This window comes from Asterias amurensis, chromosome 19 (genome assembly GCF_032118995.1).
Source record: "Asterias amurensis chromosome 19, ASM3211899v1".
NCBI classification, from domain to species: Eukaryota; Metazoa; Echinodermata; class Asteroidea; order Forcipulatida; family Asteriidae; genus Asterias; species Asterias amurensis.
Window position 1 is genome coordinate 2959089 of NC_092666.1, and position 15375 is coordinate 2974463.

Genomic DNA, 15375 nt, shown 5'->3' on the forward strand with positions numbered 1-15375 from the left:
TATCATGTGGTTGTTGTTTTAATAGAGCAAGAAGATGAGGAAACTGGTTGCAGCAGTCTGAGTCTGGACCCCCTTGCCGATGAACTCAAACAACTTGTAAGTGAGGACAATCAATGCTTCGAGAGTGAAATGAAACAATGGGACGAGAATAAAGACAAGAGAACCACCAGAGCTGCCAATGCATCGACGTCTACTAAAGAGGATGAGGTTGTATTCCTGGGTGAGAGGACGTCACTAGCTTCAGGTAAAGCTTAAAGGGTTTGATAACTTTTTTAGATCAAGTTTTTGGCCGTGACATGAATCCTTACTCACTGTGAATGAAGATGTATGTAATATACTAATACTAGTAGATGTTTGTTTTTTCTATACATATAAGTTTTGTTGTTGTCCATGTTTCTGCTCCCTAAGTTGTTGGTAGTGCACACTGATCATATACTTTTTCCCAAGTGACATAGGTACGTTACACAGGTTTGAAATTTAACTTTTATCCTGGAAAGGCTTCAAAATCTACTGCATAGTTTTGGGAAGAAAGTACTCCACTCCAACAAATTATCTGCTCCCCCAATTCGGAACAGTGCAAGAGTTCTCAGGTCCAATGCACAAGCTTCCTTAATTGTTCCCTTTTGCAATACAGGGCCCAATTTTATGGCTCTGCTTACCGTAAGCACAGAATCGGCGCAGCGAATTTTGGCCTTGTGTGCGTGCTTACTCCACATTACTAGGCATTCTACGCTTACAAGGCAAGCGCAAATATTCGGTGCTAGCATGTCAAGCAGGGAATCGTGATCGTAAGCGCAGAATTCGGCGGTAAGCAGAGCCATGAAATTGGGCCCAGGTCGCTTCAAACATTCCACAATACCTGCTGTAACAAAACTCCTGAATGCCAAAGACGGGCCTGGTTTGTGGTTAACAACAATGACCATCTTGCTCGCTCCTTGTTTGTATATTTTAAGTCTCAAGTTGAATTCTTTTTTAATTTGCTGTGTATTGCTAAAGCCACTTGGCTCTTGAGTTTGTTGTATTTTTGTAATTGTAGCTTTTCAATAATTTAATGAGATTTTTTGACCTTTTCACTTTGTACAGTGAATCGATTTTGGCCTTTTAGCCACCTGTGTAAATTTTGTTGTGTCGATAATAATAGTAATTATAATTTATCGAATTTATATTGCACTCTCTTCAGGACCAACTATCTCTATCTTACATGACAATAAAAATGATACCAATTATAAATATACCAGAAATAAATTCTCATCACCAATTATCTATCTTCTCTTTAAAGGAGGAGCAAAGACCAGACCCCTGATGCAGCCATCGTCCCCAGTGGTACCTGTCTTTCCTCTTGACCAGGCCCTTACATCACCCCAGGAAGCTATGGTGTCCTCACAGTGTACCACCTCCGACCATGCCACCTCAACTCATGTATCGTCACTCGGGGATATCATATCGGAGAGAGGAGCAGAAGAAGCATTAGAGAAGGTATTTGTTTGAGTCCTGATAGCGACACTTTTGTAGTTAAGCAAGACACTTAACCGCCGTCCTTCAGATGGGACGTAAAGCCTTTGGTCCTGTGTGTTTTATAATCTATTAATGTGTAATGTAGGGTGTTATGGCGGTGTGGTTAAGAGCATAAAATTCAAGTTCTGGTGATTAAGTCATGGAGTGTGGGTTCAACTCCCGGTCATGGCACTTGTGTCCTTAAGCGAGATGCTTTACCATAACTGCTTCTCTTCACCCAGGGGTATAAATGGGTAGCACTATAAATGGGTACCATTATAAAAACGGCCTTTTAGTGGCAACCACATGTGGACTTTTGAAATACTTATTGAGAAACCCTTGTTTTACGTGTGGAAATATTTCATGGAATTTTTTTCAGGCTTGTACCGCTGAACAGGAGAGGCTGCAGGGGCTGCTATCCAATGAGTTGTATCCAAAGCGAGATGTACGCTTAGAAAACCCGGTCCTCTACTTCCTAAAGAACAAAGCTCCCAGATTAATTGTTCAACGAGCCATTCTGGAACAGTTTGCAGCTGCCAAAGGAGAGAACATGGGTGTAAGGTAAGACGCAAAGATTATAATTTCCTCTCTGAGGTCATGGGGCAGCATGCTGTTTATTTCCAAGACTCCCCTTGCCACAAAGTTTTGACTAGCTTGCTCTAGACAATCAGACAATCTTTTCAGCACAAGTTTTGCCAAACTGTGCCTGCGGCAAACTTTTAGCTGCAATGCATCTTGGGAATTAAAAATTAGTCGCGACTAGTGTCGCAGTCGCGACTATTTGCTGCTCACAATAATCAAGTAATAATTTGACTAGCCGTCCGAGCTTTGTGTCCAGTGCCTTAAAGGATTTGGGTACTTTTTGTAACACAAAACACAATGTCCACAGATTTACATTAAACTTACACCGTTTGAAGATATGATAGTAGAAAGCGTACCTTAAAGTATTAGTTGCTGAGGTGCTGTAGTTTTTGAGAAATCATTAAAACAATGTCATTAAAATATGTTTTTACATGCTAAAATAATGTTTGTCTCATGATCACTGAGACACCAATTATTTTCATGACATTTTTTTACTCATTTCTCAAAAACTACAGCACCTCGGCAAGTAATATTTTCAGGAAAGCTTTCTACTATCATAATATTCAAACTGTGTAATTTTAGTGTAAATCTGTAGACAGTGTGTTTTTGTCCTACAAAGTGTTCATAAACCCTTTAACTCAAGAGTTGTTGTTGTCTTTCAGATGCCAGTCATTGCGGACAATGGCCCAGAGGAAGTTAGAGAGTCAGACGATGGAGGATTTAGAGAGAAAGATTCATACCTGCTGGCAGGAAGAGTACAACAACTTCTGCAAAGCCAATGCATTCTTCATTCAGGGAATCAAGCTATTTTTCCAGCAGGAAGCGTAAGTGTAAACCCCATCCTTGTTCCTGGTGGCGATCAATCAAATATTACATTTTGATACCAGCCCACTTAGAGCAAATTCGAGTGCGCACCATGGTTAAAGGGAAGGTAGACGTTTGGTAATTACTCATAAGAAATATTAACTTAAAAACTGACTTTGTAATGAGCATTGGAGAGTTGTTGATAGTATAAAACATTGTGGGAAAGGACTCCCTCTGAAGTAACAAAGTTTTTGAGAAAGAGGTAATTTCTCATTAAAATAATAAATTCTAGCTAGAAGTCCTTTATTCTTATCTGAAAGTACACAAATTCGTCCAACAAGGGTGTTTTTTCTTTCATCATTTTCTCGCAACTTTGATGACCAATTGAGCCCAAATTTTCACAGGCTTGTTATTTTATGGTTATGATGGGATACACCAAGTCAAAAGACTGGTCTTTGACAATTACCAAGCGTGTACCTTCCCTTTAACTAAAGATGGACTATTTTGACTCGAACCCAGTCTGGTTCGATTGGTTGACTACTGTGGTCGACCATTTGGAACCAGCGTCATGATCATGGTTCCTTCTGTGGTCCCGATAGCCATTGTTTCATGCTAACATGTGTAAAGCGCAGACGGGAACCAGTGACACTATAGCAAAAAGGCGGAAGGCAAAAATACCGTGGTACTGATGGTTGACTAGGCTTCCAAGCGAGTCGTTCGAGTGAGTGCGTCACTGCGCATGTACGTTGCTGGTCAGTGGTCAATCACGGGTCGACTAATGTGCGCACTCAAACTTGCTCTTTCTGAAAGTCTATGCAAGCGCTTGAAAGTGTTTAACAAGAGTGTGCGCAAAGCAGTTTGAGCCACTCAGCATTGTTTGTCAAAACAAAATATAAAATTTATTTCTTTGTCTCTGTTTAAGTATACTTAAAGACACTGGACACTACTGGTAAAATGAAAGAAAAAACACACAAAATTGTGTGCTTTCAGATGCTTGATTTTGAGACCTCAAATTCTAAATCTGAGGTCTCGAAATCAAATTCGTGGAAAATTACTTCTTTCTCGAAAACTCTGTTACTTCAGAGGGAGCTGTTTCTCACAATGTTTTATATGTACTATCAACAGCTCCCCGTTTCTCGTAATCAGGTAGGTTTTTATGCTAATAATTACTTTGAGTAATTACCAATAGTGTCCACTGCCTTTAATCACTCAATAGTAATCAAAGGTATTTTTCAGACTCAAAGTCAACATTTGAAAATAATTTGTTTCTGTTCAAGATGTTACCCAATGAGCTACATGTATTGTTATTCAGTTAAAAGAAAAATGTACATGACCGACTGCTGGACTGTTTGAGTCATTAAATATTCTGGCCCGACACTAAAACCAATGGCCTTCGACCTGCAGTTCAGTGTAAAATTTTAGCCTTGATACAGTAAAATAACAGAGTGGTGCTGGTTTAAAGCTTTTTCCAGTGAAATGTTTTTGTTCCCCTTAAACTTGTAGTTTATTTTATTTACCATTGTTTTCAAAGCTCGTTCCAGTGAAATTTGTTTGTTCCCCTAATACTTATAGTTTTGTTTTGTTTACGATTATTTTCTGACCAGATACGGGTATCAAGAAGCGTTGCCGTATTTCGTGCACGCTTGTAAATTGAATGACAAGTTCATCGGGGAGAAAGCAGAAAAGGCAATGGACTTTAACATGGTCGCTCACTTCAGACGGCAGTGCTTGCTGGTATGAAAGTTTTTAGTTTGAATCATTTAAAGTTTGCCATCATTATGACACAGCTCCATTGTTAAAATATGAAATAATAATGTTTCAAATCTATATTGTGTCCCTTACATACATCAAAACCACAAAGCACACGCACAGAATGGAAGAAAAAGATATTTAAAAAAAATTAGACGTCCTTTTCCTCTTTGCCAACTCACACCTGATATCTTCATGTAACTCCTTGTCCAAATAGTTGGTCATAATCTTGTTATTGGATCAAGAAAAAGCCAGTAGTGCTGCCTGACTGCAAAGGCAGATTAAATGTTCATGTAATAACAGATTTACTGTTCATGTAATACCAGTGTAAACTCACACACTCACTGAAAATGATGTATACTTTCCAAGTTTTGTAGTCAAACTCAGAAATTCTTTAATGGAACTTTTCTGCAATGTCTCTTTTCGATAGAAATTTGATTTGACTATGTGCAGTTTTCTTTTCTAGGATTTGTCATGTCTAGATAAATTGAATTATCATACACTTTAAGCTCTTCATTGCCTTACTTGTGATACTTTCTTTCTTTCATTATTGTACTTTTTACCTGTGTATTTAGTGTTTGTTCACCTTTGAAGAACAGTATTTTCTTTTGCCCATCCACTTTTTCAATAACTTGATTTCTTTATTTGCATTTGTCTTATCTAGATTTTGCCATGGGCAGAAAAATTGAATCATTGTTAATTTTTACTTCATTCTTGCTTTTAATTAGTGTGATTTCCCGCTTCCATTGTTGTACTTTTTATCTGTGAAGAGTATGCTGTACATGTACATTTCCTTTTGAAGAATTTCTTTTCTCTATCATCTATCTATTTTTCAAAAACTCACTTTTGTCTACAATGTGCTATTTTCTTAAAGCCATTGGACCCTTTTGGTAAACACTATTGTCCAATGCCCACACTTCGTGTATCACAACTTCTATATCAAATAACAAACCTGTGAGAGAGAAATTAACGAGAGAAATTAATGGGAAAACCCACCGTTGTATCCGCACGTTTCGCCGTGTCATGATATGTGTTTGAAATAAATCCGTAAATCTCGCTATCGAGAATTGATATTGTTTTACTGTTTTCTCAAAAAGTAAAGCATTTCATGGAATAATATTTCACGAGAAGTCTTTAATCACTACCTTTTGTAAATTCTGTAAGTTATTTGTGAATCTGTGAACTTTTTTTTTTTTTTCTGTACCAAAAGGGTCCAATGGCTTTAATGGTGTTATTATGAGTGGAATTATCATTGACTTTTACTTTGTTATTTCTCTTGAATGTTGTTCTTTATTTAATTTTTTTTTGTTTTTATGCAAGTCGCCAGGCACACAAGGCCTGAAGGCCACTTCAAGGTGTGTGGTCTACATTTTTTTTTCCAGAGGCGGTTGCCACCTACCCCTAGGGCTGAAACAGGGTTACCCCTAGAGCAGAAAGCACTACCCCCCCCCCCAATTGCTTTCATTGTTGTACTTTTTAACTGTTTATACAGCCACCTCCTATAGAATTTGTAACCTCTCTTTACTGCTTTATCTATCTTCTTTTAGAAAGTTAAATTTTGTCTATGTACATTTTTCTTAACAAGGGTTATCATGTATAGGGTGGACTGAATTATCATAATGCTTTTTACTTCGTCATTGCTTTTGAACTTTTGAACTTTATTGCTTTCACTGTTGTATTTTTTACCTGTGTTTATGTACGTGAACTTAGCCATTGAAGAATTCATATTGTCTTTGTGCATTTTACTTCTACTTGTAAAGGTATGACTATTGTATCATTGACTTTTCCCCCGCAGGACTAATACAGCTTTTAGTATACAGTGCTCATATAGGGAAAAAGTCGAAAGACATATTTTCTTTGTCTATTTTTCTTTGTGTAGGTGGTCTGAATTAACATATGCTTTTTATTTTGTCATTGCTTTTACTTGTTGAACTTTGTTGCTTTCATTGTTGTATTTTTTATGTACACGCCCTCAGCCATTGAAGAATTCATGTTGTCGTTGTGTATTTTGCTTGTACATGTACATGTTAAGTATATGTAAATGACTATTATATCATTGACTTTTTCCCCACAAGACTAAAACAAACTTTCAGTTGCTTATATAGGGCAAAAGTCAGAAGACATTTTGTCTTTGTCTCGATGCAATAAGTATGTTAGTTTAATTGACAAATTCACCATCACGTTAGACTAGTGATATCACAAATAAGCTGTAGTTAGTAGTGGTTGTAGGCCTAGTTATTTAGGAAGTTAAGGAAGTTTATAAGTTGATGAGCGTAATAATTTTTCTGAAAGGATTTTCTAATGTAGATTCATTGCTCTTAACTCGTCTGGGCCCAATTTCTTGAAGCTGTATGCAAATTTCTTTGCTAAGCAAAAATTGAGAGGGGCACCAGTCACAATAATGTAAACTTAATGCAATTTTGGCTGGTAACCTGTTTCTGTTAAGCAATACTTTTCTGTGCTTAGCAAGTTTTTATGAAATTTATGAAATTGGGCCCTGTAGATAGGAGCAATTTTTTTAATATACTTTTTTCTTTAAAAAACAATTGTACAATTTATTAACATGTCTATAAACAAGCAAGGGCATCTACAATGGTAAATGAACCAGAAGCTCTGTGTGTGATTTGGCAAACTGTCATGCATGTTCTTAGTCCTGTTGTTGTTTTTGATTACAGCACCTGAATGCCCAGTGTACGAGCCACTTTTTTACATAGCACTTAGAAACGTAGTATTAAGTGCGGTATAAATATATTATTATTAATATCATTAGTATTAAGCGCAGTATAAATATATTATTATTGTTATTATTATTATCATTACTTTTATTGCCATTAGTTGTAAGAGAGATTACTAAAAACGTCTAGTCCTGGTCTTTGGTTATAGCAACTTATTGCGAAGCCAGTTGTGATTGCCATTATTTGTAAGAGTGTCTACCAAACGTGTAGCTTCCCTTTAATGTCTGGTTCTTGTTTTTGATTATAGCAACTGAATGCCCAGTGTACAAGCCAGTTTGAGTCTCTCGAAGATCACGAGGCTCTTCAGGGACTAGAGATTATGAACGACCTCGTAGTTCCATGCTTGAGTCTTCTCACTGGTTCTAACGTGGCTGAAGACACGGCAGTGGCAGAGGAGATCCGTGGAGGGTGGTGTTGTTATCTAGGCAGAGATGTCAGTGGTAAGATTCTCCAGATTCAAATTACTGGAACCAGGTAGTATCTTGATGATAATATTCTGGAACTGACTGATACTTCAATGAGACTGTTTTAAACCAACAGCTATCTTGATGAAGATAATATGTTGGAATTGACTGATATTTTTATGATCTTTTATTTTAACAAACTGATTTTTTGATAATAGTTTATTGAAACTATTGTATAACTTCATAAGGCTGTGTTGGAACCAATTTAAATTTCAATGATACTATGTTGGAACCGACTGATATTTTGATACTATGTTTAAAACCGACTGATATTTTTGTATTTTCATGATGCTTCATTGGAATGAACGAACTGATATTTCAATGATACTATGTTGGAACCGACTGATATTTTGATGATGCTATAGTGGAACTAACTGGTATCTACTAATGCTTTGTTGGAACAAATACACATTTCAATGATACTATGTTGGAACCGACTGATATTTTGATGATGCTATAGTGGAACTAACTGGTATCTACTAATGCTTTGTTGGAACAAATACACATTTCAATGATACTATGTTGGAACCGACTGATATTTTGATGATGCTATAGTGGAACTAACTGGTATCTACTAATGCTTTGTTGGAACAAATACACATTTCAATGATACTATGTTGGAACCGACTGATATTTTGATGATGTTATAGTGGAACTAACTGGTATCTACTAATGCTTTGTTGGAACAAATACACATTTCAATGATACTATGTTGGAACCGACTGATATTTTGATGATGCTATAGTGGAACTAACTGGTATCTACTAATGCTTTGTTGGAACAAATACACATTTCAATGATACTATGTTGGAACCGACTGATATTTTGATGATGCTATAGTGGAACTAACTGGTATCTACTAATGCTTTGTTGGAACAAATACACATTTTAATGATACTATGTTTGAACTGACTGATATTTTTATTTTACTATTTTAAACCATAGAAGAAGGAAGAGAAGGAGTTTGAACGAAGAGACTAACCACAGAGTAACAAAAGAAAACCCTGACAATGCCCCTGTCTGACCAGTGGGAAAAGATAGGAGACCTCCAGCAGGATGGCCGATTTACGAGCGGGATTAGATCTCTTTGTACAGAAGGAGTGGTACCGCCACTCTGCACTGTTGCCTGCATGTAAAGATGAATCATTGGAGACAAGAGTTGCGAAAATACACAGTTTTCGCATGCGCAGTGTGTTTTCATTGTCTTTCATGGATGCGCTCATGGTACAAACGATTGCGTTGTTTTTTTCCGGTTCTTATTTTTATTTTATTTTTTTCACATACAAATCGGAAATGTAGAAGGTGTGTTGTGATTGACTTCTTCGTTAACCGTTTGTGGTGTTTTCATGGAATATCACAGCCTATTTTTACATTTTTTTCGACTTTCCGGTCACTGGCAGTTGTTAAAAATTTGGGTTATAGCACACGAGGGTTGTTTGTATTCAATTGTGTTATTTGTTTTGGTGGGTGAAAGTGTCCAAAATGCTATCAGGTCTCAAAAAAGTAGGTTTTTTTCCCATTATTATATCCATTACACACACGACGCCATAGTTGCGTGAAGAACCAAGTGCGCACGCGCAAACTCACAGATGCCAGGTCGCCCATTGTTCGGTTAGGTGTGTGGGTGAATACGAGATGTTGTTATACAACCGCGGTACCACAGGTTTGGCTTTTGAAGTCCCTTCATTTGAACTCCTTCTCTTCCTCCATCGTATGGTTAAACTGACTGATATTCGTTATTTTCATGATACTTTGTTGGAACGAACTAATATTTTAATGATACAGCATTTGAACCAACTGATATTTCTGAGTGATACTTCTATATTATTGAAAGATTTTCAATGACAATGAAACTATAAAAGATTTTTCTATTTATATTTTCCAAAACAGGAAAGTTGCAGGACAAGTTCCAAGACATCTTGTCGAAGCTCTTAGACATGTCGGCTGAACCAGCTAGCATCAGGGCCCCGCCTCTGATCCACAAACATAAAATGGAGAACCTAAGCCAGAAGTTCACTCTTGCCATGGGAACCATCCACACCAGCGACCAGCCAGTCCCAAATACGTGATACTAAGAAAAAAAAGTTAAGTCTACACTCAAGCCCTGTTCATACTTCCTGCGAATGCGAAGCGAATTTTTTGTGTCATAGAGCTGTTTTCGCAGCACGTGTTTTGCGGGAGTTGAACACATTTCAACTATTGCGAATCATTCATGCAAATTTGTGACGTCACAATTTGAATCACTTTCGCTTTCACAAGAAGTATGAACTGGGCGAAAGGTGATGAATGTAAATTTATACTCTGGGCATAGAGTTATATATAAGAACTAGAGGGCGCACTGGGCTATATACGCGCTCTGGCATGCGCGTAGGCGGCCATTTTCTAAGTTGACAAAACTGGCATCCCACAGCGTGTGTTTGTGCGGCCATTTGTAAGTTGAACAAAACAGCATCGCGTAGCGTTCATTAAACACAAACTCCAATGTGTATTTCATATTCAACGCGCATGCAGAATGGCACGTGTGTGTCTCCTTGCGATCCCTTGGCCTTTGTGCAAAAAGCATCACTCGTGCGCCCTCTAGTTCTTATATATATAACTCTAAGACTCTGGGCCAGTGAAGCAAGCTTGAAAGAAAACACTGCAATGCACCAATCAGATGTGCTTTATTGTATTATTTCAATATGCCAAACAGATTTTTCAAATTAGTTTTTTATGTTTGTATAATACTCATAATTGGCTGCAAGAGATCATCTTCTGTCTTTAATTGTTGAGTGAGACAGCCCAGGACCTTTTTCCATAGAGCTGCTTAAGCACAAAAAGATGCTAAGATCACAACGGTTTTGGTTACCAGCGAAAGTTCCATTTTACATATACAATTTGTGACTGGTATCCTGCTCAACTGCACTAAGCAGGAACTTGTCAAGCCATATGCTCTGCTTTGGGTAAGCAGCTTTATGAAAGAGGACCCTGATAAACGTGTAATAACTAAGGTAATAGAGACCTCCTTGTGCCTTGGTTGACCTTTTTAATAATCCCGAGCACTGTAGATAAGGGGAATCAATGTGTGGTGAGGAGGTTTTCAACTAGTGGTTTAATCCCAACGAGGCCTAGTTCTTGATAATTTTACCGAGACGAAGTCAAGGTAAATTATAAAGAACCAGGCCTCAGCGGGTTTAAACCACTAGTTGAAAACCGATTCAACACACTTTGATTCCCATTCATAAATACCTTTTCGGTCAAAAACATCATCACTTTTTGGTCAAAAAGTAAAATAAATGCAAAAATTTTAATTGTTAAATGATTTCTTTCAACACAACACCCCTTCCAGCTATGAAATGGTAAAGCCCTCCGCCGCCCTCGGGTAAACAACTCCTTATAAGGGAATGCTGTGCGCGTATCGCGTTATGTGGCACAACTGTTTTAGCTGTTGCTCTCGACCAATAGGAATGAAGAAACTATCTTGGCTTTAAAAACAATTTCCACTCTGACCTTTGCTTGAATGTCAAGCCTTTATGTGATTGCAGAGGTAACAAGTAACAAAACAAAAAAGTGTTTTACAGTTTATTGTACATTTTATTTTGTTTAGTTATTTGATAGTGTTGGCCACCAGAGACTCCAACGATGTTGATAGTGTATATAAATAATGTAAAGTTCCATCCATTAACTTACTGTACGAATAAAAACACAGGTTGAAATGAATGAGCGATTGTCAGTCCCTTATTCTGTCCTCTCTTATCGAAAGCAACAAATTGCTACATGCGAATCCTGGAACTGGTATTTATTGTTTGTAACTATTAGCTTATATTTTGAGTTGAAACCAACGTTCTTTTCAGAACCACCCCCAACTCATTAGAGATAGTCATTACATGGTGTTACCGCAAACCTTTCTATATTGTATTTCCACCATGCAAAGTTTCAAATCCTACTTTGATTTGCCTGAGTGCCTAACAGCAGCCACTCAAATCAGCTTTGTGTTTGTTTGCTAATTTCTTAGTATATTGCTTATTTTGTGTTCTTATTCTTATACAACTGGATTTGTTACTATTATTATTATTATTATTATTATTTATTCGGCCAAGATTTCAACAAACAGTGCAAGATACAATATTACTGTACTAAAGAAATACAACAGTATAAAAAACAATGAGTGTAAACTTATGACGCCTAAAACAATTGTAAACCACTTGTACTACACCTGGAATCTACAGGACTTTTTCTGTGTATCCTGGAGTCATCTGAATTGTGAAAATAGTGTTTTTCTGTTGGAATTTTTGTTGAAATTCCTGGTGTTCAGAAAGCTATCTCACTCTTTGGTGGCTGCCTGTGCAGTCATCCACCTAGTCCATGGACATTGTTCGCCCATCTGGGGACAATGGAGGTAAGTATCCTTTTCATTCTCTCCCTGCTTGCTAGACCATTGTACTGTACCGACTCATCTGTGGTCCGCTTTGTTCCATCAGCATCTATTGTGCTTAGTGCTTGCATTCTACCTAAGACACAGCTAGGACTCATCCACCATCGAAGATATCTGAAATGCCCTGTACTTACTATGACAACTCCCCAGCTACTTTTCATCTGGAAATTGTGATCTTTGGTGACATTGCTGTAAATCCCGGCCCTGAAGCTGGAAGTAACTCAAAACTCATCAGAAGCTATTCCAAACTGCAAATTCCTACTCACGGAACAAGCTTCTCAGTCTCCGTTATGCTCCATCCACACGTGCTACAACTCTGCGTAAAAAAGCTGGTCGCTGTATAACTGTTCATAAACCCCATATACCCGAAGTTACACTCCCATCTGTTCTAGCACCAGTGACGCCTGCCAAATCTCAACTCGGCCTTTGTGTTCTGAACACGCAGTCCATCTGTAACAAGTATGACGATTTTGCTGATTTTGTTCTGGAAAAAGATCTTGACCTTGTTGCCGTTTCAGAAACATGGCTGAGACCAGATGACAACTTGACATGTCGTCAGTGTACCCCTGCTGGCTACTTCTTTCATCACATCCCAAGACCTCACAAGACTGGTGGAGGAGTTGCAATACTATACAGATCTACTTTATCTGTCTCTGTGAAAAGTAACGGCGTCCAATACACAACTTTTGAATCTCTTCATGCTGAGGTTTCCGGAAACTCTAAATCTGTTCGCCTTGTCATTGTGTACAGACCTGAAAGGGATTCAACCGGCCAACATGTGACTTTCTCAAGTTTTCTTAGGGAGTTTGAGAATCTGATTTTGGAATATCTCCTTCATCCATCAGAAATCATCATCACCGGTGACTTTAACATTCATGTTGATGACATCCACAACACCAATGCAAACCAGTTTAAGCATCTACTTCAGGCTTTTGGTCTCACCCAGCATATCAAGGAGCCGACTCATCGTCTAGGTCATTGCCTGGACCTTGTCATAACTCGTGACATCACCCCACCTATTGTCTCAAACTTTGTTGTTCTACCTGGATTATCACACCATTATGCAGTCATGTGTAACTTGAGTCTGTGCAAGCCCAAAGTCCCAACCATTACTGTAAAGAGCCGACAGTGGAAACATGTAAATTCTCCTGAAGTGTTCCGCGACATAGAAACTCATTTGGCAAAGCTAACAGTCGATCACATCTGCTTGGATTCCTATGTCAGCCAATATGAGAGTACTGTCAGTGACGTCTTGGATAAGTACGCGCCTTGGAAAACAAGATCAGTCAAGGTCCGAACTGAAGTCTCCTGGTTTAATGATGACATTCGTACAGCAAGAAAGATCTGTCGTCAACTGGAGCGGAAATGGCGGAAAAATGGCAAACTGGAAATACAACGACAAGAATATCGCAACCAATGTAAAGTAGTCAGGAATTTAATCAACCAGGCAAAGATCACACATTATTCATCTAAAGTACAAGAATCCTCAGGAGATCAAAAGAAGCTGTTCAAGATAATTGGTAAGTTGTTGCTTAAGCCCAAAACCCCCGTCCTCCCATCCACCTACAATGACCAGGATTTGGCAAATGAGTTCCAGAAATTCTTTGTTACCAAGATTTCAGACATCCGCTCATCATTTTCATCAGTTCCTTACAACGTGCCGCAGACATTGCCACAACTTCAACCAGAGTGTAGACTATCTGTGTTTGAGCCTGCCACTGTTACTGAGATTCAAAGGGTTATTATGAAATCTCCTTCAAAATCCTGTGAGCTGGATCCAGTGTCAACATCCATGATAAAGCAGAACATCGATATATTTGTACCCTACATCACTAATCTTGTCAACGAATCACTCAGTTCCGGTTGTTTCCCCGATAGCCTCACAGTTTCCTACATCAGACCGCTCATCAAAAAACCAAACTTGGACAAGGAGGTATTCAAAAACTACAGACCAGTTGCAAACTTAAAATATCTTGGAAAAGTCATCGAACGAGTTGTCTCATCACGCATTTCTGATCACATTCATGCTTTCAACCTGTCCGACGTGTTTCAGTCAGCATACAAGCCTTTCCGTGGGACAGAAGCTGCACTAGTCCGTGTGAGCAACGATATTCTTTCTGCAATGGACAGTGGTAACCTAACAGCACTAGTCCTGCTAGACTTGAGTGCTGCGTTTGACACTGTTGATCACAACATCCTTCTCTCTCGGCTCCAGAATCACCTTGGCATAGAGGACACAGCCCTAGCTTGGTGCAAATCGTATCTCCACAACAGAACTCAGCATGTATGTATAGGCACCGCGATATCGGACCCTGTTGTTTTGAACTACTCTGTGCCACAGGGGTCCGTACTCGGCCCGCAGTGGTTTACACTGTACACTTTACCGATTCGTGACATCGTCCTGAAATTCAATCTGAATTACCATGTCTATGCAGACGACACTCAGCTATACATCACATTTAAATCTTCTCAAGAAAGCGCCAATGCATTTATTGCAAGACTTGAGAAACGCATCCAAGAGATTCGACGTTGGACACAACAAAACTTCCTGAAGTTAAATGGTGATAAGACAGAGTTCCTTCTATTTGGGTCATGTCAACAGTTAACAAAGGTTTCAGTGCCATACATTTCCATCGGTGATGCTCAGATAGCTCCCTCGCTGAAAGCTCGGAACTTAGGGGTTATTTTTGACTCATCGATGACACTTCAACCACACATCAACAACATCGTTCGTCTGTCATCATACCACATCAGGAATATTGGTAAGATTCGCAAGTACTTGGACAAAAGTGCCACTGAAAAGGTCATTCATGCATTTGTTACTTCTCGCCTTGACAATGGCAATGCTCTTCTCTACAGTCTTCCTAATAACCAGATTTCCCGTCTTCAACGCCTCCAAAATACTGCTGCTCGCATTGTGACTATGTCTAAGAAATCCTGTTCCATCACCCCCATTCTGAAACAACTACACTGGCTCCCTATCTCTCAACGAATCGTCTTCAAGCTGATGCACATTGTCTACAAAGCACTTAATGGCAAGGCTCCCCTCTATATTTCTGAACTTTTTCAAGTTTACACTCCATCAAGAAATCTTCGACCAAGTACCATGCTTCTTCTCATCGAACCCAAGTCT

The 15375-nt window shown here is 38.6% G+C and overlaps 1 protein-coding gene across 3 annotated transcripts in view; it reads left to right on the forward strand.

Annotated features, from left to right (window-relative positions):
- The window catches only part of LOC139951341 (ubiquitin carboxyl-terminal hydrolase 25-like), a 32867-nt gene extending 20397 nt beyond the window's left edge, over positions 1-12470 (forward strand). For all 3 annotated transcript variants that reach the window (XM_071950192.1, XM_071950190.1, XM_071950191.1), the window contains exons 16-22: positions 26-244; positions 1280-1476; positions 1874-2055; positions 2739-2900; positions 4485-4614; positions 7612-7804; positions 9719-12470. In XM_071950192.1, the coding sequence (XP_071806293.1) occupies positions 26-244; positions 1280-1476; positions 1874-2055; positions 2739-2900; positions 4485-4614; positions 7612-7804; positions 9719-9897 (1262 nt within the window). In that variant the 3' untranslated portion in view covers positions 9898-12470. The remainder of the gene's footprint in view (positions 1-25; positions 245-1279; positions 1477-1873; positions 2056-2738; positions 2901-4484; positions 4615-7611; positions 7805-9718) is intronic.
- The last annotated feature ends 2905 nt before the right edge of the window (positions 12471-15375 follow it).